General features: G+C 46.0%; 1 protein-coding gene across 4 annotated transcripts in view; it reads right to left on the bottom strand.

The window, feature by feature from the left end:
* The window catches only part of LOC106567418 (teneurin-2), a 133292-nt gene that overhangs the window by 15437 nt on the left and 104240 nt on the right, over positions 1–13615 (bottom strand). For all 4 annotated transcript variants that reach the window (XM_014136636.2, XM_045693382.1, XM_014136638.2 and 1 more), the window contains 12 exons: positions 13330–13535; positions 12916–13111; positions 11009–11110; positions 10447–10641; positions 8294–8494; positions 7779–7964; positions 4285–4431; positions 2203–2413; positions 1585–1704; positions 1147–1408; positions 770–1037; positions 94–237 (listed from right to left, as the gene is read on the bottom strand). In XM_014136636.2, the coding sequence (XP_013992111.1) occupies positions 94–237; positions 770–1037; positions 1147–1408; positions 1585–1704; positions 2203–2413; positions 4285–4431; positions 7779–7964; positions 8294–8494; positions 10447–10641; positions 11009–11110; positions 12916–13111; positions 13330–13535 (2238 nt within the window). The remainder of the gene's footprint in view (positions 1–93; positions 238–769; positions 1038–1146; positions 1409–1584; positions 1705–2202; positions 2414–4284; positions 4432–7778; positions 7965–8293; positions 8495–10446; positions 10642–11008; positions 11111–12915; positions 13112–13329; positions 13536–13615) is intronic.

Here is a 13615-nt window from a genome sequence, read left to right as displayed (position 1 = left end):
AAGTAAACACACACTTGTAAATGATCTGTCCTGATGTGAGTGAGGTTCGTTCTAAAATGTTCTAAGTGTGATTTAAAAGGCTGTAGGTCGTACCACTGGCAATGTTGAGGGCGTGGTGTTTGTCCAGGGACCAGCCCCCCAGGTTGGACGGTAGCAGCTCGTAACCCTGCAGCACCGCTGTCCTCTTCTCCCATAGGATCTGACTGGGACACGTCTCATACTCAAACCCCACTGACACTGTAGAAAAACAGAGAATAGAACTTTACTCTCCATCCACACTTTAGCACCACCTCAAAGTAACACAGGGCGTCATCACACTACATAGCACGTACAGTCATTGAATGCATTAAATGTACTCTCAATGACCGCAGGAATCAAATGCAATATACATACATGTGGACGAGCGCATCAGGTTTAGCATGCTTCAACAAGACTGTTAATCAAGCGAGTGAGATGTATTGAGACGAGTGCGTAAGGAGAAACGTATTCAGTGTGATCACATAGTGTTTCTGTCAATGCATGGGGCTCATGGTTGACACCTGTTCACACCTACACAGCATCCCACAGTATCTTACTGTGTAGGTGTCAACTTAATTAAATGCTTGTGTTGTGGCTTTCTTTGTCAGAAAGCCAAAACAGAAGTTCTGCCAGCCTGTTGCGGTAATAGATGGCACAGTCCTGTGTCTTGACAGATAGAGCTACACAGTTACATCTAACATAACCGACCAAACGTAATCCAAACACTACAGAATCTCACACTGCCACTCACCAGCAGCCTGGGTCAGCCCATAGACCCTCTGCCTGTAGGCGTCCGTCTTGTCCCAGATGTAGGAGTAGGCCAGGTTAGGAGAGGCGTGGAACCACTTCTGGAAGAGGTGTCCCTCCACGGCCACCATCAGGTGCACCTTGACCAGGGAGAGGGGAACCAGGGTCTGAGTCATGGTCACCTTCAGCAGGGCGTGGTACCCCGAAGCACGAGAGCTCAGGTAGCAGAGCTTCAGACCTGTACCTGGGATCTCTAGCTGCTCATGAACCACCTAGGAGGAGGAGGAGAGGGAGTTAGTGGAAAAGAGAGAGAGAGAGAGAGAGAAGTAACAGACAAAGAGAGCTAGAGGGAGAGCTACTGGATGTAGGTACAGTAAGTACCTGAGTCTCAGGGATGATGTGCCTCTCTGCAGGATGGGAGCTGAAGAAGGAGGAGAGGGGTGAGGCCACCACCACGGGGTCAGGGTGGACGTAGCCACTGAGGTCACAGGCTGGGATGGTGTTCTCTTCCGTCTTCAGTACCAGCGTGTCCATGGCATAGAACCGGTTCCAGGGCAGCCACACCGTGCGCTCTTGGCTCAAGAACGGCGCTCGCTCGAAGCGCAGGGTCAGAGATGCACCCCCATTGGCCACCAGGTCAAATCTACAGAGGAACAAAGACAGGGTGTGTTATAAAGACTTTGATCCACACTGTCCTCCATTCACTCTAAGATGTGTGTAATTCATGGGGGAAATAAGGGACATACAGTAAATCCATTAATAAAAAAAAATAACAAAATGGTAGTCATTGTCATATGCAAAACCCAAACAGTCACTCACGTGCCGTCCTGTCGAGTCAGGGTGTAACCATAGTGAGGGTACTTGACAAACGTCACATTGACCCCTACCAGGGGAGTCCCGTCCGTGGTCAGGACCTGGCCTCTGACCAACGATGCCAGGCTGCAAGAGGAGGTGAAAGAAGATGCAGTTGCTTCCTAACTGACTGCCAAGGCATGAAGACGATGTAACAGCAAGTGATCCTAAAATCTCAATGAATGGCTGTCAAAGTCAGTGGTAATTACTTAGGGACAGAAAAATACACTTTTGGATATATTTGAAACTCTGATATATATTTAAGCAATAAGATCCGGGGGGGGTGTGGTATATGGCCAATATACCATGGCTAAGGGCTGTTCTTACAGCCCTTAGCCGTGGTATATTGGCCATATACCACAAACCTCCAAGGTGCCTTATTGCGATTATAAACTGGTTACCAACGTAATTAGAGCAGTTAAAATAAATGTTTCGTCATACCCGTGGTATACGGTCTGATATACTACGGCGGTCAGGCAATTAGAATTCAGGGCTCGAACCACCCAGTTTATAAATGCTGATATTTATTGTATAGCTAGTTGATTCCATCCTGAAGGAAGTGAAACGGGCAGATGGGTACACTACCTTGAGTTGAAGGGGTTGTTTCCAGGGATGATGTGGGTGCCATCTCTCCCCACCAGTAGCTTGACCCTGTCATAGAATGACCTGACTTTCAGGGATGGTGATTGACTTTGCTGGATGATCTGCAGTGGATCCCTTGCTCCCAGACACAGTGGATTGGTCAGGCACAGACTCTGAGTGCAGCAGTCGGGATCCATGCAGTCTGTCAGTCCGTCTGCAAGGGGAAACACACAGAAATCTAATCTGGACAGACAGACACCGCCGCAGCTAAATAATGATTCAATGGCATTTTTTTATGTCAAATTGTTCCTCTTGTAGTTGGGCAGAATAGAACAAGATTATTGCTCACGCAGGAGCAGAGCTGATAAAACAGTGCCACAAAGAAACGACAGTCGAAATGGAATATAATAATATTCAAAGACATCACATGCATATTTAGCATTTGGATGCCCTCTATACTGTGTCCATGTGAGCCACAACGTGTGCATGATTCAAAATGTATAATCCCTTTCCATTCTTTTCATGATTGTTTCGTGAGACAGTTCATTGAGCTCTTCATCTAAATGCTCTATTTTCATGAGGACGGGTGTGTGCTGTTCTATTTTCTCCAGGTTCTCCTTTAGAAGTGGTGCTCTGCAGCCTGCTCCCCGGCACAGTGCCTGCATGCCCTTTTAGTCAGACCCAATAACACTGGCATCAAAGTCAAACGGGACATAACGCACAACCCTGTGGGGGGGGGTCTCCTCTTTTTCATCTCTCTTTACGCACCGACACAAGCACGCGCTCACCCGCCTCTATTTTCCTTCCCTCCCTTACACCTCCCATCCGCGTCAGACCTGCCAAAACAAACACCGCCAACTACTTTCAGAGACTTTGTACACATTTTCTGTTTGATCTTTCAGGTATTATTTGGTGAAGTAAAACCCAGACAGAGACAAATAGAGAGGGAGGGAGACTGATAAACACACACAGACAGACAGACAGACATACACACATACATAGCGAGAGTGTTAAGGATTAAGGACGTGACTAGGAAGTATGACGCAACATCTCCATGGAAGAAGGAAGACGATTGGATTAACCACATCAGCCAGCCAGTTAGGCAGCCAGCCAGTCACACATTGAAACATGCACTGAGCCAGTCTGGTAATGGAGGGCTGTTCAAGTGAGCCATGTTTAAAAACCCATTGTCCTCGGAGCCCAATGACCTTATTGCTCAGACGCAGACGAGGGAGATGAAAGATTAAAGGCTTCCAGGGGCTGCATTAAGACACCTGTTCAATCACCACCCGTTTCCTTGGCGACAGGCATCCTCAATTGCATGACATGCCACAGAGAAAGCGCTCTTTAAAATTGACACAGCTCTGGCCTCTGCAAACTACTTAGCCATTAATCAAGGAAAAATACACCCGGGTATCATTTTCATGTTAGATAACCCTGCCCTGACATGCTGACTGAGGCTGACTGACTGACTGTTCGGAGCTGCTGCTTGCCCTGTGAAAAGCATCTATTGCCGAGGCCTCTTTGATCCTCTCACAAATGGTCACAGGAGGGGGTCACTCCATCTCCCACCAGGGAGGGAGGGGGAGGAAATAATACGGGCATCCATCTCAGCAAACTCTAGGTCACTGATCCCCACATGCTCTTAGGAGGAGGAGGAGGCATTGATTCAGCCAGCCTCTCCTCTCTCCCCAGCACTCTCAGTGCTAGCTCACACCGACAGAAGGATGCCATAATGGGGCCATCCAGACCTGATAGCACTAGCCCCGCAATCACACCTCTTTGATCCGCTAAAAACACTCACTGGGAGGAAACCTCTCAGAAAAACCTGGGCAGGCGTCTGTCTGTCTGGCTGACTGCTGCTCATCAGGGAGAATCAAATAATTGTCACGCCTTGAGAGACACTGCTATTATTAGGAAATAAACGGATTCAAAATCTAGACCAAATCAACAGTACAGTTGCACAAATACTGCGACGCCGTAGCAGCTGGTTCAAAATCACGGGTATCATTTTTCATAGGCAAATCTACAAAGCGTCAGCCTGCCTTCCTGTGCTGTGATCCTTCACCTCTTCAACACACTCACCTCCTTCGTTGTCCTTGTTGTCAGCACAGGAGATCTCCATGGCAACGCTGCAGCCAGGTCCTCTCCAGCCAGTGTGGCATTCACAGTGCCAGTTGTTCTGTCCCAGGGTGCATTGGCCGTTCCCGTTACAGAGGCCCGGGCACCCGTCTGAGAGAGAGGGTGGAGGGAAATAGAGGAGGAGTGGACATGGACCAGAGGAGAGGACCGATCAATAATAGTGACAGAGTAACTTGTACCAGCTAAGGGAGAGCAGCACACCAACTTGATATATTTAGTCTCTGTCTACCGTTGCATCACACAACAATGGCATTAAAAAATAAAACGATTGATTACATGGCAAGGGGATTGCATCTCATCACAACAATGCTCTTCTTGTGGATGTGGAATTCATACAGCTACAGTATATACCCTAGAGGCAAAAGGGAGGGTTTTGGCATGCGGTAAATTGTTTTGTTCAATATCCATTCATAGCTAAAAGTATTCAATAAAAGAAAGTACACAAGTTCACAGCCAATTCATTTGCAGTGGTTGATTTTCCTCTGGAGGCTGGCTGGGTTGTAATGCTGCCTCATGAGAGGATTTGATTAGGCAAAAGTGATGAGATTACAAGCCACCTAGACTTTGAAAACAGGGAGGGAGAACAACAGGAGAGATGCTACACATCATTGATGACTGCAGTCCCCCTCAGCAGATGTAATATTCTCCCAGGCTAGGTTAATGAAGAGGACATGATGAATGCTGCTGGGACATCTGTCTCAGTGGTGTAGTACAGTCTGTACAGGAGACCAGAGGTATGGGACCAGGCAGTTCGGAGGTATTGGACTGTAAATCTACATAACTCGCCGATGGTGTTCCACAAATTACCATCACCAAAGGTCAAAAGAGCAAACCTCACTGAAAAAAAATGAAGAAGTGATAAATATGAATCCAAAAACTGCATTTAGAAATCAGACACTTTCGTCAAATTAGGAAACGTCAAGATTAACATTAAGACTTTTTCCCAAACAGACTAAAACCTCATTAAACCGTATTAACCTTTCATTTAAGCCAGCCTCCTAACAACATGTCCGCCGTCCTGTCCCGATGTGGAGCTGCACAGTCATTAGTATTCTCCCAACAGGGATGAGCATGCAGCTCCACTGGTCCAACTCATCTATTAGTATTCTACCTACTGCTGGGCAGATGCAGCTAAAAGGCCAAGGCCATTAATATTCCCATGGAGGGAGCAGACTGCTGCAGCAGAAATAGCTGCCGATCGGTCTCCATTGAGCCTACTTAACATGGAGTAGCAACGCTAACATACACTTCTAGCTAACTGTGTGTTTACAACAAAACGTTGATAGACAGACGGACTAACAGGCCGACGTTCACAAACGAACACAGAACAAACTGACACACAATAGTCCTATGCTTAGCAAAGCACAAGAGAGAAATCAATGCAACGGATCCAAATGTTAAAGTCTATGAGGAAGGGGTTCATCTGTCGTGGACAGACTAGTTAAACATAAAAATGGTACCATCTGGGTTAACAAATATTAGGAAGTGGTAGAAAGGTTGCACTAGCTGAATATCCCAATATGAGGGACCAATAGGGATTGGGGATACTAGCCAATGGGAGTTTGCATCATTCTTCTGGAACTCTAAAACACCAGCTACCACTAAGACATTGAGTACAAACACGACTCAACACTTCACAATACGAAGGAACCCTCTACATCCCTCTTCTACACAAGAGAGCCTCTCTGTTTGAGGCGTGGGGAACTAATGCACACGTCAGATCACCTCTTGTCCAAATACAATACCTTGTTCCAAGCTATCCCAAAAGTCTGCGTGAAACCAAAATAGGGCAGGTTTGATAAGTTACTTGTGTGTGGAGGACAAAGTGGGATTCTTAACATAGCATGGTTCATCACAGGTAAATAGGAGAGATAAATCTCCTTCACACTCAACTCTCCAACACTAAGAGAGAGACACATAATCAACAGAGAATGGGAGCTAGCACAGCTCTAACAACACAGCCCACAGTGGAGCTCCAGGGAGGTGTTTTTCTCATCAGATGGGAGGAAGATAAAGAGAGGAAAATAGGAAAATAAAGCCCTCTGGCACTCAAGAGCACTCTGGGGGAGAATGAGGGGGCAGAGTGGCTGTCCCTCTCTGTTGGCTCCCAGGGAGGTTGAGTGGGTCTTAAGGCTTCCGCATGCTTCGGTTCGGCTGGCGCCTAGCCCGAACTAGGCTAGGCAAATGAAATGAGTGTGCTGGCATACTCCCTTAAAAGACCTTTGCTTGAAAAACAAGAAAAAAGCTGCAATAGTACCATTTGTCCATCTTGAGAAGCCGTAGCCATGTGGCCATGGCGTGTGTTGAGTGTCCTCAAAATAGTCCGAATTAATCTAAGATAACTCAAGAAATCTGTCATTCATTTTGATGTTCTTGCCGATTAGCTCTTCATCCCGGTGCAGTATTGTCTGGTGCAGTATTTCTGGTGCAGTATTTCAAGTGAAAAAATGTGCATGCAAACGAGCAATCTACAGTAGAATGACAACAAACCCTTCATTGAAGAATCCCTACTGTTGACCAATGACCGACGAAGGGGCGTAGACTTCCGCTACCGAAATTCGGCTTGCCTTGAGCAAAAAAGAAATTGTGCACGAATAGCTGGAAAAACCCTTGACGAAGACCAAAACTAACAAAAAAATCTGTTGCGAACTGTTTTGGATGGGAAGCATGCAGACGCCTTAAGGGAGCACCAAGAGGCCTGCTGCCCAGCCTCTCCAGTGGAGAGTGGGTGACTAGGCTGGAGGGGAGAGGCTACAGATAGATGTGGCTGAGTACTTTGGCCATAGATGAAACATTTGCACTGTAGTGGAGAAACCATTCCAAAGGAATGGGAGAGCGTCTTAATGACATGGAGGAGCAGAGCAGGGAAGGAGGGCCCTCATCAGCATTGGTGGATGTATCTACTGCTGAGTGCTATACTTCAGCAACAGGGGGGGGGGGGTGGTGTAGTATATGGCCAATATACCACTGCTAAGGGCTGTTCTCAAGCACGAAACATCGTAGCATTCAGAGCTCGAACCACCCAGTTTAGAATGCTCTTTATATAATCATAGAAAAAGACACATTGGACATGGCTGCGGGAAGATGTTTTGTGTTAGGGGTGCTGTCGAGGGGGTGGGGTTTGGTGCTGAGGAGTATTTTCCCCCGCTCATACAGAATTAATAAAGGCCGAGTTCACTAATAAAAAAATTATAACAGAAAAAAATTATATATATATATGTTTTTATTTCCCGTGGCTATGGACTGCCGGTACCTCCTCATAATCCAACCAAGGTGTATGGTTAAGGCAGCATAAAGGATACATCTTTTAAACATGTGGGGGAAGTGACAGTTCCTCCCTTTGGCTGAGAGTTAGTATGGTGGGAAGATAGAGGAATGATACTGCTGTGTGTGTTAGTGTGTTCGCGTGCCAGGGTGTTGGCTGATTGGCTACATACCGATGGTGCAGTGCTCTCCGTTCCAGCCCTGTTGGCACTGACACTTCCCATCCCGGCATGTCCCGTGCTTCACACACAGCGGGTTGCAGACACGCTGGTCACACCCGGCGCCTGTCCAGCCCTCCTCACAGCGACACACACCGCCGACACACACGCCGTGGGCGCCACAGTCCGACGAGCACACCTCTGTGGAGAAACACACATGTAGGCACGTGAGCACAGTAATAGGAGAGGAAAGCAGTACAGTAGATGGACATAGGGAAATGGATGGGTTTCACAGAGGAGGTAGTCATAAAGAGATGTGGCCATGGCGTGTGTTGAGTGTCTTTCTGAGTTGTAGACTAGTGAGAGAAGTCATTTAATATATGCCATTTAGCAGACGTTCTATCCAAAGCAAGAGACATGCATGCTTGGTCCCAGGAATTGAACCCACCATCTTGGCATTGCAAGCTCCATGCTCTACCAACTGAGCTACAGAGGATCACAGAGGGGAAGGTGTGTGTGGTATTACCTACCCATGGAGCAGTCTGGTCCCATCCAGTTTGGGTCGCAGCTACAGATACCTGTGTCGGGTATAAAGGTACCGTGTCCGTGGCACTGGTCTGGGCACTGGGCCCTGGGATGCTCACAGAGCGGGCCGGCCCAGCCTGGCTTACAGTGGCACTGCCCACTCACACAGGTACCATGGTCAGAGCAGCCTGGGTCAAGACAGTCCACTGATACACAGAGAGAAACAGAGGCATGTCGTCAATGCACCTAACAAAAACGTAGTAGCAGTATTAGTGAAAAGTGAATATACTTAAAGAAGGGAATATTCTGAAAGAAAGGAGGTAAAATGGCCATTTCTGATGCATTCTCAGTCTCTTCGTATAACTGGAACTCTCTCTACTCTTCCATCACACATCTCGCTTCTCTACTTACCCTACTTTTGGCTCCAACTCCACTTCATCCCAGATGAGCAGAAACCCATCAGAACATAAGTGAATGAATCAGCTCCCGGGCAATTATTTAAAAGCCTGATCAATAAAAGAGATTCCATTCCCTTAATAACGTTTCTGATGCACAGTGGGGTCTGAAATGATTGACAACCTTGATAAAGCTGAGCAAAAATGACAGTGTAAAATAAATCATTTAAATACTGAGCTATATTGTATGCAAAGGATATTATACTATTTTATACAAATAGCACTGCTCAGAGAAAGAGATTTGGTTAAACAACTCATTTAAAAACAATTCTCAAACAGGTAAGGGGTCAAAATGATTGCCACCCCTGTTTTCAACACCGTTCAATACTTCAGCTTGTGAGGATAAAAGCACTGGGTATTTTTCTAAAGTTTTTCTAAAGTCTAACACATTGGGAGGGATCTTTGACCATTCCTCCATACAGAATCCTTCTAGATCATTGATATTCTTTGAACTGCCCTCTTCAATTCAAACAGCAGGTTTTTAAATGGGTTTTTTGGCTAAAATATCTTGGTACATGAAGTTCATGATGCCGTTGACCTTAAGGGCCCCAAGACCGGCTGTAGCAAAATGGCCCCATAACATCAAATATTATTTTCTGATCATGCGTTCTCATTTTGACGCCAAACCCACCACTGGTGTGCGTGGCCAAAGAGCTCTATTATCATGTCATCGAACAAATGGAAATGCCTGAACAGCATTGGCACTTGGATTGGAACTGGAGCTTTGGTCTGATGACATGATTAAAAAAAGCTATTTTATTTGTATTTGAACTATTTATTTTATACAGACAATACTTGCTCATCATTATCAAGGGTGTCAATCATTTCAGACCCCACTGTATACACTGAGTGCACAAACCATTAGGAACACCTTCCTAATCTTGAGTTGCAGCCCCCTTTGCCCTCAGAACAGCCTCAATTTGTCAGAGCATGGACTCTACAGGGTGTCAAAAGCATTTCACAGGGATGTTGGCCCATGTTGACCCCAATGCTTCCCACAATTGTGTCAAGTTGGCTGGATGTCCTTTGGATGATGGACCATTACTGATACACACAGGAAACTGTTGAGCGTGAAAAACCCAGCAGCGTTGCCGTTCTTGACACACTCAAACCAGTGCGCCAGGCAGGAAACTAGTGATACCCCGTTCAAAGGCACTTAAATATTTAGTCTTGTCCATTCACCCTCTGAATGGCACACATTTTTTTTACATTTTTAGTCATTTAGCAGACACTCTTATCCACAGTGACTTACAGTAACTAGTGAATGCATACATTTATTAATTTTTTTATTGATTTATTGATTTATTTTTCTCCGTACTGGTCCCCCATGGGAATCGAACCCACAACCCTGGCGTTGCAAACACCATGCTTTACCAACTGAGCCACACGGGACATACACAATCCATGTCTTAATTGTCTCAAAGCTTAAAAATCCTAATTTAACCTGTCTCCTCCCCTTCATCTGCACTGATTGAAGTGGATTTAACAGGTGACATCAATAAGGGAGCATAGCTTTCACCTGGTCAGTCTACGTCATGGAATGAGAAAGTGTTCCTAATGTTTTGTCCACTCAGTGTATATCACTGCAGTCTCATACTTTTTGAAGCGTAATATGGCACTACATTGTGAATCTCCCTGAAGGCAGGTGTGTGTGTGTGTCTGAGAGTGGGTGTGAACGTGATCTACAGCGCTGTACACCCTACCTTCCTCACAGGTGTCGCCGCGGTAACCTGCCGAGCACGTGCAGGAGCCCTCGGAGCAGGTGCCACGGCCGTTACAAACTGGGTCAATACACTGGCCCACTGGGACGTCACACTCTGAACCCTTCCACCCGCTGTAGCAGATACACGAGCCCTTGTCATACTGGCCATTGCCACTGCACAGGACCGGGCAGGCAGCTAGACAACGTGGGAGGAATGAGATACAGCAAGTGAGACAAGGTGAAAGACATGGGCTTTAGGTCATATTTGAGTCATGCTCCATTTTTATTTCAGTAGAGGATCACTTATGTTAAGATTGGATTCGAACAAGTCATGGTGGCTCTTGTTACGAGGATCAAGGTAGGGGTATGATATTCCACAATATACATTTGAGTATATATATATATATATATATCTCAGTATTGAGTCACTTACGTTGAGACGATTCTATTGGACATGTCTCAAAACAACTCGTGATGATTTAAGATAGGGTGTCAAATATTCTACAGTATACCTACAGAATACATCACTTGACAGCCTAGCGCAGTAATACCAAAGTACATACCTTTGGCACAATCCATGCCATGGAATCCTGGAAAGCAGTGGCACACGCCCGACATGCACTCTCCGTTTCCATGGCAATTCTGCGGGCATTCTTGCACTGAATCTATGATCGAACAGACATAATTGAAACAGACACGTTATTACAACCAAAATACGAGGTATAATATGATATAGAAGGAAGTGATTGTTCCCACTCCTTTCACCTCCCTCTATTCTATCCCTCTCCTGTTTTGATTAGGCAGACCTCCTCCCTCATAACCTCATCACCTCTTACCTCCTTATCGTTCATAATTAGATACGTCTTAATAATTAACAAGCATTAACATTTTACTGGAGGCTGAACCTGCTACTCTTCCTACAGCTAATATAACAGTCTGTTACAATAAGAGTTTAATGCAGAAGGTCAAGTGTTTGATGGAAGAATACAATCAAGCGCTATAACGTGTGAACACTGACACATCACTCAAAAAAGGGGCAGCTCCTGGGGGTATGTCAACATATACTGTATAGCTCATACAAAGATTACAGCTCAGTATTAAGAGGACGGGTAAAGAGAGATGATCTTTTGAGATTCGGTCATTTTTATTTTAAAAACATTCTCTGTAAATATCCATTAGCAGAGAAACGGTCAGCGAAGCTTTAAAACATTATATATATATTTTTTAAATGCACAGCACAGATAATTCAAAAAGCCTCTGTGGCGTGACTTCTAACCCATTATTCAAACGATTCAGTGTACCAAAACTCTTTTTAGCACACCCCAAATGTCCTCAAAACAGCCCTCCCTCCTCCACCCCCCTGCCACGAGTGAAAACCTCCCCCATTACAACATTACTCATCCCCACTGCTCAGTTAAGTACAATTACTGTAATATAATTGCCTCAATCACTCAGTGTCCCTACGGCAGTGAGGCTACTCCACCACTGTATGTTGCTGCCACCGTTGCATGTCCTGTGTGCCTCCCCATGGAGGATTAGAGGTTCATGGAAGCATATAAGGCAAATGAATAATGAGCAGATGTGTATTCATGTACTGAGAGAGTCCACTGTCGAATACAAAAACTCCACTTTGACCTTGTAGCCAGTAGCCAAGCCAACCCATTCATCTCAGCTCACTTTCCCCTCTCTTTTAGTCGAGTTGAAGCCCACGCCCTGATCTGTTGCCCTTTGTTCTCTTTTCGGTAGCATCATCCTTCAGACCAGTCTTTCTCATCACTGGTTATCATTACAACAGATCTCTAAATCAAAGATGCTGTTCTGTGCCTTTACTGCAGCAGAGCGTGCCTGTGTGCTGTGTAGAGATAGTGGTTTTCTACGGGGGAGCTCCTGACAGTCATGAAAACTTCAAAACCAAAGCAGGTGGTTTTTTTTTTCTTTTCTTGTTTTGTTGTCAGCTGTTGCACGCTTGTTTACTGTTAAGCGATGGCGAACTGTGTGACAGCTGCGGCGGGTAGCCTAGCGGTTAGAGCATTGGGCCAGTAACTGAAAGGTTGCTGGATTGAATCCCCGAGCTGACAAGGTAAAAACGTGTCATTCTCCCCCTGAACAAGGCAGTTAACCCACTGTTCCCTGGTATGCCGTCATTGTAAATAATAATTTGTTCTTAACTGACTTGACTAGTTAAATTACTATATATATTTTTGTTAAAGCAGCGTAGAGACTGAGAGGACTCCATAGGCATACATATTTTACAACTCAATCTCTCCCACTCAACCTTGCCAACACATTCAGAGTTCACTACTAACATCAGTCTAACCCTATCTGGCCAACAGGGCTGCAAACCTGGAATGGTGCATTTGTAGAACTCACTCAGAGGTGTTACTCACTACCAGAATCCAAAAATGGTTTCCCTGCCTTTACGAAGAGAAAACAGAGCTATAGAGCAGGCAAACACAATAACAGCACCCACCTAGAGCCACGGTGCTGAAGGAGACAGACTCCTTGTCCTTGCCGTCGTTGTAGAAGGCCAGATGCCAGGTGCCGGGGTCCAGGTACTGAACAAAGATGGCCTCGTTCAGAACCACCGTGTGGATGCTGCGGCGCTCCCGAGGAGACTCCACCACGCTCCACTTCTCCTTCCCGTCCAGACGCTCCATGTAGTCATACTGAACAGAGAGAACAGGGTAGGTCAGGAAGGAAGGGGCACGGCAAGAAGTAGTCAATTCTGCTGAATAAACCCTGTTTATGAAATTCAGGTGGAATTAATGTCAAGGTCTATAACATATCTGTGACATATGTAATATACTTCTATGATAGCTATATCCAGGTCTTAAAACATGACCTATCTAGGTCTAAAACAATATAGATGGCCATTGCTGGGTACCTGTGCATGGGAGGGGGGCAGACCCTTGCGGATGTACACCCCAAAGAGTGCATCTTTGCCCAGGGAGATGTTGAACTTGAGGAACAGGGGCTGGCGGAGGTGTAGTAAGGAGCGCCAAAACACTCCTGGGGGGATGTCCTGGCTCACCCGCCGACCTACCTCCAGCTCACCTGTACTTATACTACTGTTCCTGTACACCCACGGTCCTGGAAGAGAGACGGGGGAGGGAATGGGGATGGGAGAGAGAGAGAGAGAGACAGAGAGAGAAAGGGAGGGGGGTGAGTGA

Source organism: Salmo salar, chromosome ssa13, assembly GCF_905237065.1.
Source record: "Salmo salar chromosome ssa13, Ssal_v3.1, whole genome shotgun sequence".
In the NCBI taxonomy this organism is placed as follows: Eukaryota; Metazoa; Chordata; class Actinopteri; order Salmoniformes; family Salmonidae; genus Salmo; species Salmo salar.
Note: the sequence above shows the minus strand (reverse complement) of the source record. Positions and strands in the feature narration are given on the sequence as shown.